The sequence below is a fragment of the Rutidosis leptorrhynchoides genome, chromosome 1, assembly GCF_046630445.1.
Source record: "Rutidosis leptorrhynchoides isolate AG116_Rl617_1_P2 chromosome 1, CSIRO_AGI_Rlap_v1, whole genome shotgun sequence".
Classification (NCBI taxonomy): domain Eukaryota; kingdom Viridiplantae; phylum Streptophyta; class Magnoliopsida; order Asterales; family Asteraceae; genus Rutidosis; species Rutidosis leptorrhynchoides.
In genome coordinates this window covers 619,971,717-619,999,308 of record NC_092333.1, presented here as the reverse complement: position 1 = coordinate 619,999,308, position 27,592 = coordinate 619,971,717, and the positions used below count along the sequence as shown (strand labels likewise).

Genomic DNA, 27,592 nt, shown 5'->3' with positions numbered 1-27,592 from the left:
TACTTGTCACATTAACCTCATCATCATCGAATACCTCGACCATGTATAAAGTTCCCCTTTTATGTCCCGAAGCCACGACTTGACCATCCTTTAGAACACGCCACTTGCGATCACCGAAGGTAGTATGATTACCTTCTTCATCCAATTGACCTATAGAGATAAGCTTCCTTTTCAAATCCAGAATATACCTCACATCTTTCAAAGTCCAATTGGAACCATTGGATGTCTTCAATGTCACATCTCCAATGCCTCTTATGTCTAAGTGTTTGTTATCCAGCAATCCCACCTTCCCCCGATATGCCTTAAAATTCTCCATCATCTCCTTACTAGGATTAGCATGGAATGATGTGCCCAAAGCCATGATCCAAGCTTCAACCGAATTTTCAACACAACACACCAAAGCATCATCTGTATCCTCGGAAGTGAAGTTCACCCTAGCTTTATCCACCTTTGGATTCTTACATTGAGTGCTAAAGTGACCCTTTTGATTGCAATTCCAACAAACCGCAGATTCTCGATCCTTAGAGTTATACCTCCTTTTGAATTTCTTACCCTTCTTCGTACCCTTATCGTTCTTCCTGCCCCTGTCGGTATTTAAGAGCGACCCCGATGATTCCCCGGAATTCCTCCTACGAGTTTCTTCCCCTAGAATCAAATCCTTGATCCCCTCAAGCTTGAGCTTAGTGGTTCATGTGGAACTACTAACTGCAGTAACTGTACCCGACCAACTTTCAGGCAAAGACGAAAGCAAAATCAGTGTCTGAAGTTCATCATCAAACACAATCTCCACCGAGGCCAATCTTGTAATGAGATTGTTGAAATCATTGATATGATCTGCAGCACACGCACCTTCTTTCATCTTTTGGTTGAACAATTGACGCATGAGAAAAACCTTATTAGCAGCGTTAGGTTTTTCATACATGTTTGTAAGTGCCTTTAAACACCCAAACGTAGTCTTCTCGTTAATAACGTTGTAAGCAACGTTTTTTGCAAGAGACATCCTAACCGCCCCTAAAGCTTGGCGATCTAGGAGATCTCAATCTTCTTGTTTAACGCTATCAGGCTTCTTCTCTTCAAGTGGTAAGTGTAATTTTTTCTGGTACAAATAGTCTTCTATTTGCATCTTTCAAAATCCAAAATCCAAAATCTTTCTCATCGAACCGATCAATCCTAAACTTTCCTTCGTCCGCCATCGCGCCCAATACGAACCTTGTGCTCTAAATACCAGTTGTTAGGAATTTATGGACCCAACAACGACCACCAATCTAAAGATTGTGATCCCACAAACGACAAACGGACAGAATAACAACAAGAAAAGTAAACGACACAAGATATTACGCTGTTATATGCAATTGGTGTGATTGCTTTAGTCCACGGCCAACTAGAGAGCAATTTTATTGATTTTTCGTGCTTAGGGTTACAGATTACAATAGGTATATTTATAGTGCTAATTAAAATTAGGAAACAATCTAATAACTTGCTGGCTACGCCCCTTGTCGCGTTTCGCGACACTTTGTCGCGTTCCTCGACAAACTACATCAAAACGCGGCCATGTTGATCAAAACGCGATAACATCGAGTCCAAATCCCTGCCACATTTGTCGCGTCCCAGCCACATGTGTCGCGTTCCATTGTGTCGCGTATCGCGACAGACCACACCCAAACGCGACTAGTACCAGTTTCTTCGTTTTGATCTTCTTTGCACATCCAACATGATGCGTGTTACCGAGATATTCAGCAATTAAGACAACCATTTTTCCTCGCAAAATCGCACCACACACGGTGCGTGGTGCTTGGTGTGTGGTCGTTCGACTCATGACTCCGGTTTATTTGAAACGTTTTGATCTCTATCTGATCTTGAGAGAAATCGACAGTTTTATACTTTTACACTATAAAGGCGATACCTAAAGTTGATGGCTTGACCGACATTTAAAAATCATTGGATGGCTTTTATCTATTCAAATATTTAATTATTATTGGTTGCAGATTATGTATAAGAATCAAATTTCCTTTTCAAGAGTACATCCTACTTGCGGTAACATTGATGAATAAAAACCTTGATTTTGGATCATATCGAATGCCCATAAGATGTTTGAGAAATTGTGACAGTTGCAACTTGCAAGTTCAACATTGTGATAGTTCATCATGTGATGTTAACTTTATAAAAGGCAAATTAGTTATTGCGTATAGTACAAATTTGTGGTTAAGTACTCTGATATGTAGAGGTATGTATGATCCATCTCAACCCCACACTATTTAGGGGTGTTTGGTTGAGGGTATTGGGGGTGATAAATGTGCAAGGTAATGAATGATTATGTATGTCATTCTATCATGTATTGTTTGATTACTTATTACACCATTCAAATTCGATGACTGAAGAACTAAAGAACATGAGAACTTGACTGTCAATTCATCGTCACGTCAACACTTTATTAGAAAGACTGACTCTGAATGTTGAAGTGTTTTTTTTTTTTTTTTTGAATCCCATTCTCACCAATAAAACACTTACTCCGTATTATTTAAAAAAGTTCTCCCACTCATTTTGTCTTCAACCACCCTCGCAAAGAAGTATACAATAAAAACGCCCTAAGAGGTTAAGACATTCCTTACTATTTCCGCGTTTCATAAGAAGTGGAAGACGTTACCGTTGGTACATGTCTTAGTGGATAATTATCCACTCCAACAAATAGGCATTAATACACTTTTTTATTGATTTATGATAGTGTTCTTTGCTAACTATTGAAATTCTTATTTGGCGTTTGGTTTTGTGAAAGGACAAATCTAAATAGGATAATACTAATATTAGAAGCTGATCAATGCTTAATTTGGGAAGGTTGTTGAAACTACTGAACGATTGGGCTATGTGGCGATGATCACATATACAAATGATGGAACAATATATAGTCTGCAAGTGAGATTAAAAGATATCATCCTTACTCTTTTAAATTACCCTTATAGAAAGAGTATATGGAGAATAAGTAACAGACTTGTGTTAACTGCCGTGGTGTATTATATGTGGCAAGAGTGGAATTTCAGGATGTTCAAAAAGAATCAAGAACAGTATAGATGAAGTAACTAAAGTTGTGTATGTTAATATTAGACTTAAGATAATGAGTTTAAGGGTCAAAGATTCAAAACCAATTTTGTTTGCAGCTAGAAATTCGGGATTAATTTGGGTAAACTATGAGTAATCGCCTGTGGAGTTTTTAGGATTATCATCTTATGCGTAGTGAGTCGTTAAAGTTTTTTTTTATTTATTTATTTTTTTTTTTTTTAGGTGAATGGATGAGTAATTCAGCAGGATCGGCTTTTAATACTCATACCATCCACGTATCAGCCGTAGAGGTATGTGATAGTTTTTTATCTCATTCAGTCAAAATTTTCCCACACATAAAAATGTGAATTGACAAATTTAAACCTAAAATTGGTGAATGACGACTGAAAATATAACGATGCAGGATGTTGCCGAAAAGATACATCTATTTTCACAACGAAAATAAGAGCTTAATGCGTTTTGTCAGGCACTGGATCAGTTTCTGTAGTTACGCTGAGTCAGCATACATCTTGGAGGCCCGTGACAAGGTTAGGCGGACAACATTCAATTCAAATTCTTCATTAAATTTGCATTAAAGAAATGTTTTCAGTTATAACCAATTTTTATGCCCATTTTGTGTTCAAGAATTTTATAAACATAATAATAATTTGGTGAAGATACTTAACCAAGACTTGGGCCGTTGATTTTGGTATGTGTGATGTCAAATTTCATTGTTGAATCTTCACTGATCAAGAAGTAGACACAATTGCAGCATTTATATCTCAGTAAGTATATTGATGTCAACTTTTTTAATATCTTTATTTATAATTTATATGTTAACTTTTATGCAACTATAATATCTCATTTTTAGTATTCTGATAAAGGCTATCTCATTTATATAATAATTGTTATAGTTATATTACTAAAGAGTCTGCTAAATGTAGTAAGTGTTAATTATCTTCAGATGTTGGATCTACTAATACTAAATCTAAATAAAGTTACATGGGCGGGTAAGGCACTTCCGGCAATGGGACAAATGAGATTAAAAGCTGATGATTAGGGGAAGAGTGTGCAAGCGGATAAAAGCTTATTGGGGGCTTTATCTTAATGATGCATTAAAAACTTTCCAGGTACGATTCTCATAGCTCTGTAATCTCGATAATCTTTTTCAGTTTCAGTACCTAATTTGATACAGTTTATATAATGTTGGTTCTTTTTTATGTTTAAATAATGTTGGTTCCTTTTTCTGTTTTTAATGGTGTCGATGAAAAAAAACCGTTCAGAAGTCAGATGGAAATGGATGAAACCAAAAATACCCTTATAATAGTTAGGACTTCATAGTGAGAAACCAATAATGTGTGTAAAAGCTTGACATGAATTAAGTTGAAAATTTTAAAATATGTGCACTCAAGAAAATATAAACTTTCTAAACATGATCAGCTGCTGAGATTTGACTTGGTGTGTCTTCTTTCTTGCATATTTATAAACATAATATATACACATTAGTTGTGGATACATATTGTTTTTCATGCTATTATTCAAGTTTTCATTTAACTATTCTTAGGTGCTTAATGATGAATTTACTCAATTAAGTGAGCCCGCTTCTAAAAGTAAAGTTGAATTGATCAACATTGAATTGTATTATGAACAACTGAATTACAATGATGATACTGTGGCCTATATATAGTTGCACTACTAGTAACAAACTAAGAGTAACTACCTCTAACTAACTTCTAACAACTATGAATAACTTATATACAGTGTAAATGATGTGTATAGTATCTACGCCTTCTAGTATGTTGCCTGGCAATGGTATTGATCACACTTTGAGTTTGTGCAGCATCTGCAGAGTTGACCTCAGCATCTGCAGCGTTGACTTTGTTGACTCTGCAGTTTATACCATTATCCCCCCGCAAGTTGGCATTGTGTAGGGATCACAAATGCCAAACTTGGAAATACATTTGTGGTGTGGAGTTTTACTTAATCCTTTAGTAAGAACATCTGCAACCTGTTGAGATGAAGGAATGAAAATTGTAGAAATTTGACCAGCCTTCATTTTGTCTCTAACAAAGTGACAATCAATCTCAATATGTTTAGTGCGAGCATGTTGAATTGGGTTGGATGCTAATGCAATTGCAGAAGCATTATCACAGTAAATAGGAATAGGTTGTTGACAAGGGACTTGAAAATCATGAAGTAGACTTTTTAACCAGGTTAATTCACAAGTGCAGTCTGCAAGTGCCCTATATTCAGCCTCTGTGGAGGATCTGGACACCACTTTTTGTTTCTTAGACTGCCAGGAAATGAGACAAGAGCCTAAGAAGATGCAGTAACCAGTAATGGATCTCCTGGATGTGGGACAGTTTGCCCAGTCACTGTCACAAAAGGCTGACAAGGTAAGAGTATTATGATGAGGAAAATGTAACCCTTGACCCGGTGAAAATTTGATGTATCTTAGGACTTTGTACAAAGCTGTGAGGTGACTTGTTCTTGGATTTTGACTAAACTGACTGAGAGCTTGAGCTGCATAGGAGAGATCAGGCCTTGTAATTGTCAAATAAATGAGTTTTCCTACCAGGGTTCTATAAAGAGAAGCATCATCCAAAAATTCACCTTCATCTGCTGATAGTTTGATGTTAGGATCTATGGGAACATTTGAGGGTTTCTGATCAAGGATGCCAGCAGTGTTGAGAAGTTCCAAGGCATACTTTCTTTGAGACATTGTGATGCCTTCTTTTGTTCTTAGAAACTCAATGCCAAGATAATAGTTGGTGTTACCAAGGTCTTTGATGCTGAATGTTTTATGCAGGTTGTCTTTTAGTGTTGAGATGAGGGATTCATTGTTTCCTGTGATGAGGAGATCATCTACATAGATGACTATGGCCAGAAAAATGGAGTCTTTGGCGAATGTTAATAGTGAGGTATCTGCATAGCTTTGACAAAAACCTTGGGTGAGTAGATAGCTGGTGAGCTTGGTAAACCATTGCCTATTGGCCTGCTTTAAACCATAAAGAGATTTGAGAAGCCTACAAACAGAATTTGGAGCTTGATTGTGCTTGTAGCCCTGTGGTAAGGTCATGTAGACCTCTTCATTAAGGTCTTCATGCAGAAATGCATTGTTAATGTCTAGTTAAGCTACATGCCATTGATGATGGGCAGCAATGGATAACAGAACTCTGACAGTAACCATCTTTGCTACTGGAGCAAAGGTTTCATTGTAATCTATCCCCTCCTTTTGAGTAAAACCTTTGGCTACTAGTCTTGCTTTATATCTCTCTATGGTGCCATCTGCCTTGAGTTTAACTTTGAATACCCATTTGCAGTCAATTGCCTTTTTGTTGGGAGGAAGAGTAGTAATTATCCAAGTTTTATTTTCTTTAAGTGCTTGGATTTCTTTGTCCATAGCTTCTGACCATTTCTCATTTGTGCATGCCTGAGCATATGATTGTGGTTCCACAGTGGTGTTAATTGATTGGATGAGGTGTCTGGTGGTTGGAGTTTTGATGTTTGAATAGTTGATGTATCTTGAGTAGTGAAATTTTGAGATTGAGTTAACAGTAGGAATTGAGTGATGATAATCCTTAAATTTCTGTGGAATGTTGTTAGTTCTGGTGGATTTCCTTAGTTGTTGTGGAATGTGGTTTGTAGGAGATGAGTGAGGAGAGGGAGTAGAAGGTATTGAGGAGGTTTGGCTTGAGTCTGAATTAAGAATAGATGTAGGTTGTGCAGGAGATGGGATAGATGATGGTGGAGATGGGGGTGTGGTGGAATCTTGACTTTGTTGATTTAATTCAGGGTTAAGATTTGGGTGTGTTGTATAGATTTCATAAGGCATTGATGGTGTGGTAGCTCTGGTGGTTTGTTGTTTAAATGAAAAGATGTGCTCATTAAAGGTTACATGTCTACTTGTGAGGATCTTGTGATTTTGCAGGTCATATAAGAGATAACCTTTTTGAGTTGTTGAATATCCAAGTAGGACAGAGGGTATAGATCTGGGTTTGAATTTATCCAATGGAAGTGTATGAACATTTGCTTGGCATCCAATGACTTTGAGATTTGACAGATCAGGTGGGGTTTTGTAGAGTAGTTCATAGGGACTTAGATTGTTTATAGGTTTGGATGGTAGTCTGTTAATGATATATGTGGCAGCTAGTATGCAATAGCCCCATAGGTGAATTGGGATATGTGATTAGAATCTTATGGCACGTGCTATTTCAAGTAATTGTTTGTGCTTCCTTTCTACCCTAGCATTTTGTTGGGGTGTATAGGGACAAGAGGACTGATGTATAATGCCATGTGATTTGAAGAAATCTGTGAGAGGTTGATTCATGAATTCAGATCCATTGTCAGATCTGATGGTCTTAATGGAAATGTTGAAATGATTTTTAATGTATGTGTGAAAAGACTTAATGTGGGTGGTGACATGTTGTTTACTTGGAATGATGAAAGTCCATGTTGCCCTAGAGTAATCATCTACTATGGTTAGGAAATATTTACATTTGTTCATGGTTGAATATTTGTAGGGACCCCATACATCTATATGTAAAAGATCAAAAGGAAGGTTAGCATGTGATTGACTAATGGGAAAGGGTAAAGCATGTTGTTTAGCTAATAGACAAACATTACAGTTGTGAACTTGAAAGTCATTACACTTTATTACATCAGAAATTGTTTTTATTTATTTAAGTACATTGAAAGAGGAGTGGCCCAATCTTGAATGCCACAGCAGAGCAGTTGTTGAGGTGGATTGAGATGAAGTAGCTTGATTGATGGGATGAGGAGATGAACTTGATGTTTGTTGGATGACATATAGACCATTACAGAGGGTGCCATGAGCAATCCTCTTGTTGTGGTCCTAAAAATAGCATGATAAAGGAGTAAATAAAACAGAGAGTGGTATATGATTGGACATCTTGCTAACAGATAGTAAGTTGTAAGAGAAGCTTGAAATGAAGTAGACATCATGTAGAGTAATATTAGGATTGATTGCAACAGATCCACATTTTGTTACTTTGGTGTTATGACCATTGGGTAAGGTGACATAGATAGGTGTGCTGCAGTTTTGAATATTGTGCATATAGGATAGAGAGGTGGAAACATGGTCTGTGGCACCACTATCAACAACCCAAGCATTTGGCAAATGAGAAATCACATTAGCTATAAACCTGTATTGCTGCACAGAGATATGAGATGCTATGGTTTTGTGATTACCTGCAGAAGTTGAAGGCATTTCATTTGGTGTTGAGGATTGTGAAGTCTGCATCATCAAGATAACTTGATTCAGCTGGTTCTGAAGTTGATCCATCCTAGCATTCATTGCCATATCTGCAGATCCACTAGTAGCATTTGCATTTGCAGTCATTGAGTTAACAGTGCCATTTGTGTTTGCAGTCATTGAGTTAGCAGCTTTGGTATATTGTGGTTTTGATGAAGGTTTGTATTTCCCATGTAGTGGATGCCCTGCAGGGTACCCACAATCTTGTAACATTCTTCCTTGTTGTGACCTTCAAGACCACAATTTCCACAGGAAATCCCCTTTTTGAATGGACTTCTCCTCTCATATGTGCCAGTTGTCTTGTTTGTATTCCATCTGTTCCCATTTGAGTTATAATTCCTGTTGCTGGAGTAGCTTGAAAGAGCTATTGAGTTGGATGTCTTAATGGAGTTGACCTCTCTTTGCTTTTCCTCTTGCCTAATCATCCCATAGGCTTTAGCAACTGTTGGTAGTGGCTGCATCAATAGTAGTTGTCCCCTAATATTGGCATAACATTCATCCAATCCCATTAAAAACTGCATGAGGCGTTTTCTTTGATCTCTCTCTCCATTAGTCCTACCATTTTCACAAGTGCATTGGCATGTGCAGACATAAGGTGATTCTAGGGCATCTAATTCATCCCAGAAACCTTTGAGTTTTTGGTAATACACCTCCACTGTACAATCAGTTTGTTTCAATTGAGTTATTTCATTTGATAGCTGGTATATCCTGTGGCCATCAAGTTGAGAGTAGTTTTCCTGTAATTCTTTCCATAGAGCAGCAGCAGAGTTCACAAAGCTTATAGAATTACCTATCTGTTCAGTTATGGTGTTTAGAATCCAAGAGATGATCATATCATTTGTTCTGTCCCACGGTGCTTTGTTTCTTGAATTTGCATCAGGTTCTGCATAGTCTCCAGTCACAATTTGAAGCTTATTTTTAGCATTTAGGGCAATAGTCATCGATCTCCTCCAGGTGGTGTAATTCTCTGATCTAGTTAGCTTCTTCGTGATTAAGATCAAGCCTGGATGATCATGTTGATGGAGGAATAATGGATGATTAGGTGAATTAGTATCTTCGTTGTTAGTTTGATTTGGAGTGGAGTTGATTGACATTCTGAGAAATTAGGTTTTGGTTTTTTTCAGACGAAATTGATGATCGAGAGTTTGGAGTTCAGTTGATCTGAGGTGATAATTTGATTGAGAAAGATGAATGTGAACTGATCTGAGATGATGATTTGATTGAGGAAGAAAGAACGAGTAAATCAGAAAATTTGGTGAAATTAGGTCACCGGAAAATGGATCAGGTCACCGGAATTTGAGAGAACAGTGATCGGAGATGATTCAGGTCACCGGAATTAATGGCGGATCATTGAATCAATTGATGATTCGCCCTGATACCATAAAAGTAAAGTTGAATTGATCAACATTGAATTGTATTATGAACAACTGAATTACAATGATGATACTGTGGCCTATATATAGTTGCACTACTAGTAACAAACTAAGAGTAACTACCTCTAACTAACTTCTAACAACTATGAATAACTTATAAATGATGTGTATAGTATCTACGCCTTCTAGTATGTTGCCTGGCAATGGTATTGATCACACTTTGAGTTTGTGCAGCATCTGCAGAGTTGACCTCAGCATCTGCAGCGTTGACTTTGTTGACTCTGCAGTAAACCATTGTCATCTTTATTATGAAAGATTTTGGTAACAAATCAAACTGGTGAAGTCAGTAGATCGGGCTCGGTCTCAGGTATGTTTTCGGGTCAGGTAGCTTATGATTTTGATTTTAATGTTGTGCCATCAATATGAAACTATAAGTATGATGTTCCTCTGAAAGTCTTAATATCCATTTATGAAGGAACGGGTCTTTCGATGAAGGTCATTCGATGAAGGTGGTGTAAGATTCGGGCTGCTGTGAAAATGGGTTTTAGTGATACAAGATGTGGTTGCAAGAAAATGTAAAACTTACATGACTTTTAATTTTACTGGTAATTTATTTCTTAACTTTAATTGTTGAGATTCCCGGGCTGTCTTTGTCTCCTCACTATTCCCTTTTTATTTCCGATACATGTTTTTACTTTTGCTCATGATCATATTATCTTTTTACAGGGACCCGATATAAAGCATGTATTCCAAAATATTTACAGGAATGCGGCTAGACTGAAATAATCAACACTTTTTCATGATGGCTAATGAAACTTGTGCTGAAAGCGTACGGCGTGGATGGATGGTTGGTCGTTGGCATATGCAGTTGCATAAGGAGCATACTCTTAATAACTATCAGTGGCATTCAAAGCAATCATTGTCTTGCGACAGCTGTTACTGCCAAATATATGAACCTATATTCTTTTCTGATACTACGGACCTCAAAGGTTCTTATATTTAAAAACCTTCTGTCCATTTTTTGAAGGTTGCAATACGGTTGGGTTGGGTGGGTTTTGTAATGCTTCAGAACAGGGTCAGTTTGAAGTGGGTCACTTCTGGTATGGGTAGAAAGAGCATTACCCTTATGAGCTGAATTTAATTATTTGTTGTGTTTGAAATAAATACAATCCAAGTTTACCCATTTATAAGTGAATGGGTCATAATTGGCACCTCTAAATTCTTCTTAGACTATTGACGTGATTGTAAATTAATATGTTAACTATCAACTATCTGATTTCTGTCTTAATATACAGGTTCTTGACCCCTGTATTAACAGGGAACCTTTTGGTGAAGCGATTAGTTAGTGTACAGATTAAAAGAAGAATATTCAAGAATTGGAAGCTCGGTACATTTGATATTCATCTACATAGATTTCGTTGATGGACAAATCGATGATTACATCTGTTTGTTTGTGTTTTTTTAGTAAACTTAATTGGGGGTGGAAAATGGGCGGGTTGGGTAAAAAGGCCAAAAATGTGAGGTGTCTAAACGAGTCATGTATTTTTGTTTCCTTACATATCTAAATATGTGAATTACTTAATAGGTTTACAAAATGATTTCAAATGATGAGTGATCATTACGTTTTGGGAGATAAAATCGAATCTCAAATATCTCTATCACAGTAATTCTCTATTGAATGAATAAAGAAAATAAATGGATATAGCTCAGCTGGTAGAGGGACATGATCATGTTCATATTCATATGAAATTTTCTCTCTCTCTGTGCGATCTCTAGCATCAAACTTTAATCGATCCCTTTGATCTGTAATTTCCTACTTGAAGAATCCTTATTGCTTGTTCTGTAATCGTTTGCTTCATCTACATGTAAATCAATCGGTTTGAGTTCTTCCAAAATTTAGGGGTTTCACGATTTTAGGGTTTTTTAGTTAAAGAATTGAATTCATCCGATCTTTAATTTTGGGAGTAAATCAAGTCACTGCTGTTCGAGTTTACGGTTCTTCAACTGTGATATTTCAAGAAGGCGATTTGAATTTGCTGTTCAAGATCACTTGCGAAGTTACAATCTTCATTCACTTAAGGTACAGTATAATTTTTTATCTTTAAGAGTAATCGTGTATCATGGTGTCCAAGAAGAAGAAAAAGTACCAAGATATAACAGCGACTGCTACTAGGGTTTTGCGAAACCAATCGGTTAGTCGTGGAACAGCGGATGCGGCTTCTAAAAGTGGAGAAGTGTCTTCATCTGATTCTGATGGGGATCGTTCATCTCAGATTATGGATGATGTCGTACGTTCCAATCTGATGGTAGATGAAATTGATCAGCCAAATAAGAACGAGGGAGATGTGCCAATTGAACAACCTGGGAAGGATAATCGTGATTCAGAGGGGATGGTTCTGAAAACCTATAGTTCTAGAAAGAGGAAGCGTAAAGCGAACCAGCTGATTGATGTTGGGGATGGTCCGTCTAAAGAAAAGAATAGTGCTCAATTTGTTCCTTATGCTGGTGATTCTTCTATTCCTGCTAATGAAAAAATACTCCCTGAAGTAATTAAAAAACGCAAGGGTAACAGGAAGAAAGGTGAGTATGGTAAGAATTCTGCTGTAACTGATCATTCTATTGATGATATTGTAGTTAGTAACGATGATATTATTGCTAAATCTATTGGTGAAACTATTGATGTTGCTAAACCGACTGTTTCTGCTAGTCCTGTTGTATTCTTTAAGAGTTCAAAAGATGGTAGTTATAATGAGGTTGATGTAAACCTAGTGGCTGCTGCTGAGAATGCTGTTAAGTTATTTAAGAATGATGGTTTTAGAGAGTCAATTGTTGTTCCTGATGATTTCTCCCAATTTACATTGGGTGGCAATGTAACATTAATGAATACGCAGGATAATAATAGTGGTGATAAAGATAATGTTGTCTCTGGGATTAAATCTTCAAAAATGGAAGGGGTAGAGACTAGTGATGGGCAAGGCAATACAAATACTAAAACCCCAAGAGCATGGGTAAATCCAAACATCACTTTTGCCGACTTCTTAAAACAAAACAAAGATGAAGAAGAATTAAAAATGGAGTTCATTCCTCCTGTGTTAATGTCTAATGGTCAAAAGAGAGTAGTTTTCTCCGCTGAGGAGGTTAAGAAGGGCGGTAGTGCATTTTCTCTTCAATTATATGGGTATTTTATTGGAACTTCTATGGATTATAGGGTTGTTAATGCCCATCTAAGGAGAATGTGGCGGAGGTATGACCTTAAAGAAATCGTCAAAACAGCTGCAGGATTTTATTTATGCAAATTTAAAAATGAAAAGGGTATGAAGGAGGTTCTTGAGAGTGGTCCATGGTTAGTTAATAATGTTCCTTTTTTCGTGAATCAGTGGGAACCTGGGGTTTGGCTTGAAAAAATTGAACCTGAAAAAGTTCCAATTTGGATTTGCATTCACAATATACCCATTGAACTATGGAGTGGCAGAAGTATAGGTAAACTTGTTAGTGGTATTGGTAGGCCTATGTTGATGGACAAAGTTACTTCAGAGAGATGTTTGAGTAAAAGTGGAAGACTAGGTTTTGCTAGAGTTTTGACTGAAGTCAATGCAGCTGATGACCTTCCTAGCTTTGTCGAATTTTCCTATCCTGTGATTGGTTCTTTTCCAGCCAAAGTGGGTAAACTTGAGGTGACTTATCAATGGAAACCGCCTTTATGCACTCATTGCAAAGTGTTTGGGCACTCTTTTAATACTTGTAAAATTAGGCCTAAAACAGAAGATGAAGTATCTGCACAAGTGTTAAAAGACGATTTGAAAATCAACAATGATGGTGAAACAGTTGATTTAAATAACCAGTGTGTTGAGGACGGCTCTAAAGTTGTTGGTAAGAAAGGAAGGGTATTTCATAAGTTGAATTTTGATAATAATAAAAGTCAATGGCAGTCAACAGAAGCAAAAGGTATCAAGCAAAATGCAGTTAAGAATAATTATGGTATTAAAGACAATATTGCTGTGGAGGAAACAGATTGGAATGTGGAGTCCCAGAAAAGTCGAAATCATAATGTTTTAAGGAAAAGAGATAAAGGTAAGGGCATTGATGGTGAAGGTAATAATAAGACATATTCCAAAGATAGAATTGAAACAAACAATCCTTTTTATGTATTAGTAGATGATGAGGGTAATGGTGATTGATGTTAAGTTTGATAATATTGCTCCGAAATTAGGGTATTCTACATCTTGTTAGTTTCTTACTTTATATCTAGTATAGGTCCTCGAGTTTCGCTCAAATTAGTGTTACTCATATTGTAATCCTCTTTGTATCATTTTCTTATCAATAAAATTTTCTTGCTTTTCAAAAAAAAAAAAAGTAATTCTCTATTGATGGTTATAAATATTTTTGAATATAATTAAGACTATAAATCGATTACGGTTTGGTAACATGATATACTCTAATTTTTTTTACTTATTCTCGCATTCTACATCATTTTGTGTTATATTTGCTTAATTGTTTATTAAATACATGTATCCATCAAGAGTAAACTTGCAGTCAGGGTGAAGGCTGATTCGAATATGAGTTCAGAATGGTTATGACAAAAATAGAAGATTATTGAACTTATCCTTATGGATTTGGAGGTTTGTTTGTATACCCTTTTTATTTTATTACTTTGTTTATGATTACTTTTTTGATTTTGATGCAATTGATCGTCTTCTCATCTAGGATCAGTTATATAGTCCAAATACATGGTTATGATTAAGATGATTTATATTTAATTCCAAAATTTGATATTTATGTTATGCATATAGTAATAAAACAATGATAGTTATAGCAGATTTAGGTAGATATTGTTATTAGCTTATCTTAATATTTCAATGGTAACAATGTATTGGTTAAATTTATTTAATTTTGTTACTTATAACTTAGTTACTGAATTTGGTGTATGTATGATGTTATTGCGATGGTGGTGATTGTTGATGCATATTTTGTATGGCCGTGCGAATAACATTTATTCTTACATTGTACACCTGGATGTATTACACGCGTGAAAGTGATCAGTTACAGGAGCATATGTGACTGTTGGGCCGACTGTTGGGTCATTCATATTGTTAGGCCCATTAGGGTTACCTAACTCTAGGTCGTCTATATATATATATATATATATATATATATATATATATATATATATATATATATATATATATATATATATATATATATATATATATATCAGTTTTACATGCGATTTAGGGTTAAGAGAGTAGAACCCTAATTGGAGTCAGGCTAGAACTCTAATTTGGAAGAGCCGTTTTGATGATTCCCGTGCATAGGGGAGATCATGCTCGATCTCCCCTAGCCAACCGATATTTCTCCGTTTAAATCAATTGTAAGTGTAACGTTTATATTAATAATATTGATTTATGTTTGATTCATCTTGTTTATCTCTTCCGTCTTTGATTTTGCTCGAATATGATTGTTTATGATCCTTAATCGGACCAACAGTGATATTCTTTTCAAGTAGGGGGAGGTTTGATTACACCCATTTCTTTTGGCTTACTTTCTTACTGATATAATCCACATACATGATTATGATTAATATGCTTAATATTTAATAGAATGATGATGCAATGGTGTTTGTAGCATATGCTTATGAAGCTATTGGTTTTTATCATCACATATGTACTAATTATATGTTTAAGCTCACCAAAATAATAGGTGGTTGATCAAGTGAAGGGAGAACAATACTTTCTGTTCTATAACATGTGGCTTGGAAAATGGTTTGTTGTTGTTTGGTGTGTGCTTGTAGGTCAAAGAAGAGTCAAGGTGATGGTTCACTAATATAAACATGTGTTTTTTGCAGTTACATAAAGAACACATAGATATATGGCTGCGGTACGAGAGTAAATGACACAGTATGAAAGTTTAACTTTGACTCTGAATAACATGTAATGTTAGTGACTCTTAACATAAAAAATATGAACCTTATTGAAGCATGTTCAAATTCAACTCATAATGAATATTACATCGTGTATTATTGTTTTAAATAGCTATCTTTTAGTGATGTAATTATGTCTTTTATTCAAGTTCTCTTATTACAATTTCCATAAACTTTCACATGTTTTAATTCAACTATATTCATTTTTAACTATCATAGAGAAAGTACATTAATGAATACAATTACAAAGTAACAATCAAATGTACGTCTTAAATGCTAAATGAAGGTACCAATTTTTTTGTTATCTACTTCATTTGTAATTTGTTGCTTATTTGTCGTTTTTTTATATGAGTGCTCAATTTTAAATTGATTAAAAAAACTGAATCTAAGCAGTTTCGACTACAATTAGAAAGTGGTTATCCAATATATATGGACCTTAGTGGATTATTTGTTACCAATAGTCTGATTCATTATTAACAATGTTGGTGTTGTCCACATTGTTTTCTATACCGGGTACTTTACACAATGACATAATTATGTTAGGGAAACTATTTTTTATAGCTTTCGTGCAACGCATGTGCTCTTAAAATCTATGTATAACTATAATTTATCAAAGTTTTATTAATGTGTGTTTTTACAAAAAAATATATTTTACTAATTCAACCACAACAGTACTTTTGACATTTTTTCTATAATATCATTATTTTATATATAAGTTTAAAAACCACTAATGTTTGCGGCTGAGTCCCCGTGCGTTGGGCTCATAAATCTAGTATGTATATGTATATATATATATATATATATATATCGTTGGGCTCATAAGTCATGTATGTAAATCGCCTCCAAACGCAACCGAGCAAACCTTTACCTATAATACACATATAGGTACAATACACATAAACACACATTCTCTAAAAGAGAATTTACACCAACACCCTAAACCAAGGGTTTTCGTCAAGCTCCCAACCACCCGCCCATTTAGACCCCTAAAATGGACTTTACCAATTACCACTATGGGTGGTAATTCTGACTCATTCAAACAAGTATAACTTAACCTCAAATTATACTTGACACCAAATAGACCAACTTAGGCATTAACACTAAATTACTACTTAGGTAGTAATTATTTCAAACGCCATTTACACCAAAAATCCCAACACGTGTAATATTGACCCATTTTGCGTTTGATCACGTTTGTCTTATGTTAAAATACCATTTTAACCCAAAATCGCATCCCATGATTACTTTCATTCAAAAACGTCATTTAACACTTAACAAAAGCGTTTAACATCCATTAAATTCAAAATTAGTGTCATTACCAAATTTGACCTAATTCAATTCACCCATTTTGACATAAGTCCCAAAAATGCCCAAACTAATCAAAAATCACTAACACAAGTGAAAATGGCCCTAATACACCAATTAAACCAAATCACAAGTGTTAAACACTTAACTTACCCAATTTGACACATAAACCCTAATTTTGACCCAATTCAAAACTAGTCTTTCAAACATACCCAAATGGGTTCCAATACTTCCATAATCACTAAACTAAGTGATTACACCCAAAAATCAAAGCCTAATCATGGTCAAATCGTCAACCAACCCAAAACCCGTCAAGTATCAAAATAACTAGTCACAATAAACCCACTTCGTCATCTAAACGGGTTTTACAACTAAACAAGCTCAAACCCCAACTTGAATATCAAATCAACAAAATAAAATTCGGAGTTGAGACTTACCAATACCACCAAAATGTTGCCGTTGACAAGATGAACAACCTTGCCTCTTGCACCTTAACCCGAATCAACCTCCTTCTTCTCCAAATGGAGCTTTCCCTCTCTAAAAACTCTTCCTCTCTCTAGGGTTTGAAGATGAGAGAGTTTGTGAGTGTGAAATGAGGATAAGGTTGATCAATGGATCAGTTTTATGGCTCAAAACTGACCCTTACGTGAAAAGACCCAAATGCCCCTTTAATTTATTAAAAATAACGAATGGGTCTGTCAGCTCATTTTGCGCGCCACGCAAATAAGTGCGCGCCGCGCACTATAACTGGAAATGAAGTCAGCCTGTTTTTCTGATTCTGAAGTTCAGGGACTGAAATTGACTGATTCTGATTCTGATTATGATGTAAAATTTGAAAATGCAAAAGTGTTAGGTTTACTTTTAGTGGCACTTCCTGCTGCACACATTTATTGACACTCTTAGGAACATTTTCTGACGCACAAAAATTCAGGATCTTACAGTAGATCACTAAGCTAGCCTATGCTTGCACTAATTGAAGTTACAAGACTTATACACTTTGCAATGATGATCCTAAGACAATAATGTGATATACATTACACTAAGTAAACTCACAAGATTAATGATTTTGATTAGTAAGTTTACAACAACCAAATTCTATATCTATAAGATCATAGAATCTTCTCTTGCTGATCACATTTGAGTAGCAATTAGAGCCCTTGTGATCTCTGAAAATAAGCCTTTGAAATATGCAAGAGGGTCAGCTTCAAATGCTCTTTATTGCTTGCCTTTTATAGTGGGATTCAAAAAATAGCCGTTGACACACGGTTGCCAGCACGGTCGACCGTGGTTCAACCGTGCATGCTCCAGTCCAAAATTGGTATCCGTTGTATAGCCGTTTGACTCAAATTTGAACACCACATTTTGGCACCTTTACTCCTTTTAGCACCTGCAAAAGAAACCAAACATCCTATACAAGTACTATATGCATTAAGTGTGTGAGATTTGGTTTTATTGTGTGAAAGTGACATAACACTCCAATAGTGGTAAACCTAACATTCTTGGAGAAGTGTCTTGATTAATATTTTGGGAAATCTCAGTTTAGTCAAGACTTAGTTAGTCACTTTAATGCATTTGGTTCAATTCTAAAGACTAGTCAATATGTCATTAACTTCCTAGTTCCAATTAATCACAAGTCATGTTCATTTTAAGCTTAGGTAGAGATTAATTTATTGATGTCTTTCTATGATAATCATTAAGTATGTAGAGACATCAAAGTTAATTCATACTTGAACAAGCAATCACAATTTATTACTTAGACAAGACCAAATAAACAATTGACCATAATTTCATTGTAAACCATTTTACACTTAATTTATTGGAGTAGGTTAGTTACTTGAATCCTAACTAGTAAGCACATAGCAAGCATATTAATCAAGTTGACAAATTTATGAGTATTAAACACATTAGCAAGCAGCAAGTAATAATCACACATAGCAAGAGATAGTTATTCTAAGATCAATCATATAGATATTTTCACAACTTATAATTTAAGTTTTTAACAAGCTTACTTGCAATATAACATATTACATGATTAATGTGTAAGCACACATTAATGTCTAACACATGCACAAGGAAATAGCAATCTCTAGTTGGGACTTGGTGACCATCCTAAATGTATCTAAGTGTATTTTAGGATTACAAGTCTTTACTAGTTACACTTGAAAGCATTGTTCTTCATTTACCCTTAATTTATCACTAAGTCATCTTTGATAATAATTATTGTTCTAGTGATATTAGCTTAAGTGTGTTGGTACTTGATGATCATACTAAGAATGTCTAGATAAGATTTAAGATCACAAGTTATTGTTTAACACTTATGTGTTATGCCTTATTTTGGTTAATTTGTCATTAAGACGTCATTAGGTGTAATTAACCACGATTAGTGTTTTTATGACTAAAACTCGATTGAGTATGGAGAGGGCATCTATTCTAAGCATGTTAAGAAAGGTTTCATGAATTATAGATGTCGGGAACTAGTCAAACTTAATTTGGTCAAAATTGGTGACAGAGAAAACTGCGGTCGCACTACGGTTGACCGTGGTGGTGACCGTGCAACTTGTTTTCATAAAACTTCGTAACAATTCAGTTTGGGGGTCTACAGCTGGGTATACGGTCGACCGTACCTTGACCGTGTATTTTGCTGATCTTTAATTCCATTCTTTAAGTTATGTTTGACTTGATCATTTGCAAGATAAAGTATGGATTAGTAACCTTGCGTGTTTTATGTTAAAATGTCAGTCATCACTTATGCATATGTATGTGTCATAATCAAAACATATTCTTTGGTTAATCATCATGCTTAACTTTATCGTTTAATTCATTAACCAACATTCAACCAACAGTATGATTATTCAACTTAAATTGTAATTAACAATATAGATTTAAAAAAGAAATAATATGAATGTTAATAGTTATTACACATCCAATGAATGTTAACAATCGAGACAATGTCATTGCAACTGATGGTTGATGGTGTTACATAGTCATTGCAACTAATAGTATTAAACAGGATCCGGAGTGAAGCTGCAAGTCAAGATAATAGATTTCTCCTCATCTCATTGCTTTTTATTTTCCAATATCCGTGAATGAAACGTTAGATCCTGCAGAATCAATTCACGCATGTAAGTACGACAAAAAACACTTTGGCCCAAAAAAATGGCGCTGATGTCATAAAAGTTTTAAGTACGTACCTGAGATGAAAGCTGAGGGAGCTCGTTTGGCCCAACAAAATGTTATTTTTTGGTGTTTCTTACACTTGGTTTATACGTTCTTAAATTTGAATGACTAAATAAATCGTGTTCTGTTTCTGATTGTTCACATCGAGTAACATGGATGTCAATTGGTGGGAGATCAAGTATTGGTCTGAATAACATATTTTCTAGAAAATTTAGTTTGAAGGTACTGATACAAAGATCACCAAAATGTAATTCAAAATCACACACTTCACAAATAGTGAATGGTTAAATAGGATTTTAAACACGCCTTTCTTCTTTATCTCTTGTTCTCCTTAAATGGTCAAATAGTAACTGAAAAAATAACTCACCTTACGAAGACCATATGTCTATAAGAAGTGAGACTTAGGACGTAGACCACTGAATCTACAAGCTCCAATTGTCGCTTGTTTTCGTATAGACTCCATGCCTGGAAACAACATCAAGTAATTAATTGTTTCATTAACAACAAACATGAATTAATAACTGTTACATGTCCAAATTTGGACTCATTTATTTAGGTAAAGATCAAACGGGTCAAATCAAACAATATAAGTGAAAGGTAACGGGTCAAAAAAAGTTTAAAGCCCAGTTCTGTGCATACAGCCTATATGAGCCAACTCAAACCCCAAGCTTATAAAGGCTTGTTTTAGCTACTTGACAATAATTTACTTGCAACTTTGATTAAGGTATTCACTTATGATTTAATTAGAGCCTAACTGAATCAAGATTAGTTACAATGTAATACGTCTGATGTGAACCAACAAATAAACTTGCATACCTACATCGAGCAAAATTTGAATCTTATATATTTGTAAAACTGAACCCAACTACGGAGTAATTCACATTTTTATTTATGAGTATATGTAGGGATTTCAATGATGATCCCCGGGTACACATTTTAAAAGAAGCTGCTCAATAGTATAATACATGATTAAACCTTAACTGAAAAATAACTCACCTTATGAAAACCATATGCCTACAAGAAGTATGACTAAGGATGTAGACCACTGAATCTTGCAAACGATGAACAATTGCACATATAGTACCTAAAAAGTACAGTACACAATTACAAAAATACAAGTAAAATCACACCAGAACAGAACAAACATTAGCAATATGGTCTATAAATGACACCGAAAGTGAAGTTTCTTCTATTAGTTTAAGAATAACTCATAAATATAAAGGGTTCCACCTAACGGGAAAAATAGGCCATTATATCCTTTTAGCTATTGTTTTGCTTCATACATTTTGATGTTTCTCTTATGTGTTTAAGAATGAGAAACAGTGAAAATGCATCCATAGTTTCTCTGGTTCCATGTCTTCTCACTATCTCTCGATTAAATAAGAAATATTCAGAAATAGATTCAAGTAAACAACTAAACAAGTGTAATCAGCTCTCGTATCTTTCTTTTTTTCATTTGCACGGCATAAGAAGGTTAAATTATGCATTTATCAATGTCCAGAATTGAAAACACATAATTAAAACAGCACCACACAGCAATGACTACAACAATCATATATGTAACTGTGAATATACATCAATAATGTAAGCAAAAAAAACATGTATTCAATAAATTCAAATTTAAATGCAATCATATACAGTAACTAACTAAAACAAATCGATTACAATAGAATCAGGATGAATCGAATTCGTTCATCACATATAAAACCCAAAAATTTGTTCATGGATTAGTAAACAAATTGATGTCTTTTCATGGATCAATTCAAACTTTAAGTAGAATTAACAGAAAACACATACAGAAAACAACTAAAGATATAAATTCAGAATTCATTACATCTACATATACACAATAATGAGTACCGTTGTTGGTGTGATTTGTGTAAGTGGCTGAACGAATCAACATGGGATAGCCAATAGGAATGCCAGTTCTTTAATTCGCCAAAACTTGACCGAATGCTTCATACAATAAGAAATCGATTAATTACTAGGTTCGCGATTAACAACATGAATATGTAAATTCGACTTATAGAAATTATTGAACAAAGCATAGAACCATGGTGTGTGGTATACCTATACCTATATTATTTGAAAGTGCGTGAAAATTGAATCGAGTAAGCCCTAAAAATCATAATTGTAACAAATTAGGAAATCACTAACCTAGAATTGATAATAAACTTAGAATTGAAAAATATGAATCGATCAATCTTAACTGAATGAGTACGAGAGTTAGAAAATTTTGCAGCGGACGAATTCTACACGAATTGGAGAAGATATGGAAAGTTATTTAGCGAAGTAAATGACCGGAATACCCCTACCCTTGGGAAACAGAATACGGAGGAGACCTACTTAGTGCTTATCTTTACCATATATATATATATATATATATATATATATATATATATATATATATATATATATATATATATATATATATATATATATACTAGCCTTTAAGAGCCCGTGTATTACACGACGGGCCTTAATAAGACTAAGTATAAAATAGTTTCCGTTGTTTGAATGTAAGGTGATGCTCGAAATGATTCTTATTAATTGTAATCAGTCTAAGAATCCAAAATTGTTGGTCGGAAAAGAGTAATAACATGAAAACACAATCTATAAGTGTAACGACCCAACCAAAACCGTTATTGACGGCGCCGTTAACTTAGGTCCCGTTGCGTGGTCGTAGTCCCTATATGAGACTCGTTTGACCAAAATTATGTCGCATTCATTTGAAAGGTGCAAGACTTGCAAGTTTAGTTTACAAAACCGTTCGACAACAAGTCTAAGTTTACAAAAGTCATAAAGTATGAATGAAATAACTTGCGACATAATTAGTTTAAAAATACAGTTGCTATAAATAGCGTAAGTATGTAAACAATATGTTTGAATCCAAAGGTACTATCACTAGCGTATGTATGTATGTATCTTGACTCCAAGCAAATGATCAGAGTGTATGCATGTATGCTTGACCCCAAGCAAGTATGAGTGAACGCGGAAGCATATATCAAATAGCCAAGTATGAACCTGAGAAACATATAAAAAACTGTCAACGAAAAACGTTGGTGAAATCATAGGTTTAGTAAGTATTAAACGTTGTTTTGAACCACAAGATTTTGTATTTCCATAACGTAGATTATCCAAATCATTTGCATTCCAAAAGTGTTGTTATACGCGAGCACTCAATTATCAAAACTTAACCAACGTTACCCCATCACACAGTGCTAGAACCCACACTAAAACACAAAAATATATTTCATCCGCATAACGGTAGCGAACCGTCCGAATGAGGGTTTGTTAAACCCGTATGGCCACACAATATAAGTTCTCGCTTACACCCTGCAAGTGTAACTAATGATAATTGAATTGAGGCATTTTTGTTCTAACTCGCACGTGGAATGTTTGTTTTCACACTTGTGTTCAAAACATAAAAGTAAGTAGTACAAGATGTAACAAAGTATATGTTTTCTCAGCCCACGATTTAAAAGTATAAAAGTTGTTGAAAAGGTGGGACTATGATCTCACCTCGAGTGCACGAGTATAAAAGTACTTCACAAAGTAAACGTGTGCATGAAAGTTGCTTAGCCTTGACCTAAACAAGTAAGTTATATCAATTAACCGGTTACGACACAAGGTCGGGTGAAATGTGTTCAATTAGTCCTATGGCTCGTTACGACTCGATTAAGTATAGCATGTGAATCACGTTGTCAAGTTTCATACAAGAAACAAGTATAAAAGCATGTTAGAATGATTGTATAAAAGTTTGGTTAAGTTTGACTAAAAGTCAAACTTGGTCAAAGTCAACGAAAAAGTCAACGCGTTCGGGTCGGGTCCCGAACTATTTTTCTATGCTATATATTCATATACAAGTATATTAAAACAAGTTTCATGTGAATCGGAGGTCGGTAGCTAGTCAAACATTTCACGTGAAATGGGACAAAGAGGTCAGAATCTGACCAGGTCTATCTGCGCGCCGCGCGGGGTGGGGTGCGCGCCGCGCCATTTCCTGTACAGGCAATTCTGGTCAGTTTTCAAGTAAGCACGACCCAAAACTCAAATAATCCTAACTCACAAACCGCAAACCTCCTAAACATGTATCTCACGTCGTTGGAAAGGTATTTTAACAAGGAATACAACTAAACACTTTTCATAGATCATAACCGACAATTTCCAAATCGAAAACATCATCAAAGTTCATCATTTTCAACCAAAAATCAAAGAAACGCATTTTATGATTCGGGAATCCAATTCACACATATGATATGCCGTTTTGAAGGTAATGAAGCATACATTACTACTAAACACTAACAATTAACATTTCATGGCATTCAAGCATCAAAAGTTCATGTCAAGAACTATCAAACCCTAACCAAAATCCGCAAAAATCAATATTCATGTTTTTGAAGTTTCCTTAATCAACCTACGCATCAAAACGAAGCTAGTGATACTAGTAACACAATTAAAACATGAACTTTAACAATCAAACAACATTTAATCTTCCAAAATGCAAGATTAAGCAAACCCATTTCAAATGTTCAAACTAGTTACTCAAAACAACAAATCAAGCAAGTAAATCATATATTCATGCTAGACACGAGCCATAGACACTAACTAACACCATTTCAAATCAAAAACACGAATTTAGAGAAATCTAGAGTTTTAGAAATGTTACCCAAACGAGATGAAGTTGGTATCAAATTGTAGAGGATGAAGAGAGGATTCCAAATATGTAATTTGTTTTGTTGTAAGCCTCCTAGATCGAATTTAGATGATGAATGATTGAATTGGGTGTTTGTGTGTGTGTTCTTGCTAGAGAGAAAGAGAGAGAGAGATGGAGGTGATTGAATGGTGGTGATTGGGGTGGACTAGTTGACCTAGTCAACTAGTTTGCCCCGTGTCAATTTTAGTCCCTCGAGTTTAGAAGCGGGTGCGGGATTTTACCGAACGGATATTTTGAAAAACGCTCGAGTAAACGAGTGATGTCAAAATTAAATAGCGGGAATATAATGAACGTTACTCACGGAAACTATTAATTTAAATACGAAAGATTATGTTTTAAAAAAAAAAAGACGGTGTTAAAATTAAATTTAACGAAAAAACGCGGGATGTTACATTATCCACGCCTCAAAAGAAATTTCGTCCCGAAATTTAGTTGGAAGTAGTAGTCGTTGTTTCTTCCTCGAGATCTTGCGTTGTCGGTTCTACGAATAAGTGAAGGTACTTCCTTGGGCATTTCAACGAACTTGAAGGTCGGGGTCGTATGTTGTTTACGGTTTGGTTTCATGATTCATGGTTTCAACCGGTCCTCCCAGGAAGTGAAGTGTACCATCGATAGTAAGCTCATCGAAAGGAATAACAAGTTCTTGTTGGCAAGACACGTCCTTAGGTTTTATATAGAATGTAGAATGACGGGGGCTCAAATGAGTCGGAAAATAAATCTAAACGGTTAGCAACGGGTCCAAAACACCCCAAGAATTCAAAAGGATTAAAATATCGCGGATTTAGCTTTCTACGTTTTCCGAAACGGATTACACCTCCTCAAGGTGCGACTTTTAAAGTGACGCGGTTACCCACTTGGAATTCGAGAGGTTCACGTCTAACATCGGCATAGTTCTTTTGGCGACTACGATCCGCCTTGAGCCTTTCTTGGAATTGAAAAGTTTTCCGGTTGTTTCATGAATGATTTCGGGTCCGGTGGTTCGCTTGTCACCTACTTCGGTTCAACAAATTAAGAAAACGACGATTACGGCTATACGGGTCCTCGAAAAGTGTGACGTTAAGACTTGAATGATAACCATCATTGTAAGAGAATTTGGTTAAAGGCAAAAACTTTTCTCAAGTAAATTTGAAGTTGATAACACAAATTCGTATTACGGTTTCCAAGGTTTGAATCGTATGTTTGCTCGGTCCGTCGGGTTGTGGTTGATGTGCGGTACTCATGTCTAAACGTGGTCCCGAGACTTTTTGTGAGGCACTCCAAAATCTAGAAGTGAAACGAGGATCTCGGTCCGAAACGGAGTACATTCCGTAAGGTATATTTGAACAAGTTTGTTAGGACAAGTTTCTCAAGAAAATTCGCGTCGCGAAAGATTTATCAGTTTCCAAAAACGTTCGTCGGGGCAAGTTCTCATCGGTTTCTGAAAAAAAAACGTTCGTCGGAACTATTCACCCTCGAGGTGAATACTAGTATCACGTGGAGAGTCCCTCCCTCCATTGAAAGTTTAGAATAAAGATTTCCTGAACCGGAAGTACGAGTGTGGTGAGAGAGAAGTTTCCGCCTCAGTGCGAGCATAACGAGTAAATTGTAATTAGTCAATAAGACTGTGCGAGGACGAGCTAGTATACACGTGTAACATACGGTTGAAGTCGAGAGGAATCGGTAATTCATTCGGAAGCATAAGTATAGTTCGACAAAAGTCGAAGGGGTGTCCCCGGTATGGTTGTTATCAATATTCTCGGAGTTTTCGGATGTCCAAACATGAAAAGATGAAGTCATGTACATGGCACATGGTGGTGTTTAGGTTGATCGAGTCTAACCACCATCACGCGTCACTAGAACTTTGGTATGTCTTACCGTATTATAACCACGTTGATCGAGTGTCGTTATATTACGCTAACTCATACCTCCATTCCCACATCACTCCATAGATTCAAGTTCGTGTAATCGTGAAGTTTAAAATAAACAAAGTGTAACGACGTCTCTAACGTGACTCATATTGAATCGAAAGAATTAGTGCAACTATAAAGAAGCGTTCCCCGAGGGAAGTGTATAAATGATTGTTCACGTCAATGTGGTTCGAGTCAGACAATAAGGTATTCAGGTATGAAAAGAGTAACGAGTCATGATAACGAGTAGCACGCAACCGTAGTGATAAATGTTGATGACGATACTCACCTAGAGTAGTGATGGTAGTAACACCAAAAAGTAGATAGTAAGAAACACCAGTGGGAAACCGATAGTAAGTTGAAACGGTGGCAAATAACAATCCGGGAGACAGAGTTCCCGAACAAGTGTGACTAATGAAGTCGTCGTCATCCATACGTGTATGAATCATGAATTTACGTGTGTTACCAAAAAGTGGCGGAATACGAGTTCGTATGATGAAGGTTGGGTACCATTAAAAAGTTTGCCTAAGAATGATTCAAGTATAATGCACAAGTAGTCAAGTAAGTGCTATCTATAGCAAATGTATGTCAGAATGCAAATGCTAACTATCCGGTTGTAGTCTAGACTCACCAATGCGTCCTAACGACTCTGTTAGACACACTAATGCACGTCCTAGTTCCCTACAACCAACGCTCTGATACCACTTGTAACGACCCAACCAAAACCGTTATTGACGGCGCCGTTAACTTAGGTCCCGTTGCGTGGTCGTAGTCCCTATATGAGACTCGTTTGACCAAAATTATGTCGCATTCATTTGAAAGGTGCAAGACTTGCAAGTTTAGTTTACAAAACCGTTCGACAACAAGTCTAAGTTTACAAAAGTCATAAAGTATGAATGAAATAACTTG

At 35.6% G+C, this 27,592-nt stretch overlaps 2 protein-coding genes and 1 long non-coding RNA gene across 4 annotated transcripts; all 3 read right to left on the bottom strand.

The window, feature by feature from the left end:
• Nucleotides 1-4,927: 4,927 nt before the first annotated feature.
• LOC139848425 (uncharacterized mitochondrial protein AtMg00810-like) lies at nucleotides 4,928-6,112 on the bottom strand. Its single transcript, XM_071838162.1, has one exon. The coding sequence runs from the start codon at nucleotides 6,110-6,112 to the stop codon at nucleotides 4,928-4,930; it is 1,185 nt and encodes a 394-aa protein (XP_071694263.1).
• Nucleotides 6,113-8,424: 2,312 nt separating this feature from the next.
• On the bottom strand, nucleotides 8,425-9,402 carry LOC139848420 (uncharacterized). The gene has a single exon (XM_071838158.1). The coding sequence runs from the start codon at nucleotides 9,400-9,402 to the stop codon at nucleotides 8,425-8,427; it is 978 nt and encodes a 325-aa protein (XP_071694259.1).
• Nucleotides 9,403-19,735: 10,333 nt separating this feature from the next.
• LOC139885554 (uncharacterized) lies at nucleotides 19,736-22,417 on the bottom strand. Of its 2 annotated transcripts, XR_011771994.1 has the most exons (5): nucleotides 22,238-22,417; nucleotides 21,941-22,036; nucleotides 21,077-21,164; nucleotides 20,448-20,545; nucleotides 19,736-20,004 (listed from the first exon to the last, which is right to left on the bottom strand). It is a non-coding gene; the product is annotated as an uncharacterized lncRNA (long non-coding RNA). The 2 variants fall into 2 exon arrangements; XR_011771993.1 differs by having other exon boundaries at nucleotides 19,740-20,545.
• Nucleotides 22,418-27,592: the final 5,175 nt, after the last annotated feature.

Coding starts and splice junctions, on each gene's coding strand:
- LOC139848425 (XM_071838162.1), bottom strand. CDS start 6,112: ATGACCTTACCACAGGGCTACAAGCACAATCAAGCTCCAAATTCTGTT.
- LOC139848420 (XM_071838158.1), bottom strand. CDS start 9,402: ATGTCAATCAACTCCACTCCAAATCAAACTAACAACGAAGATACTAAT.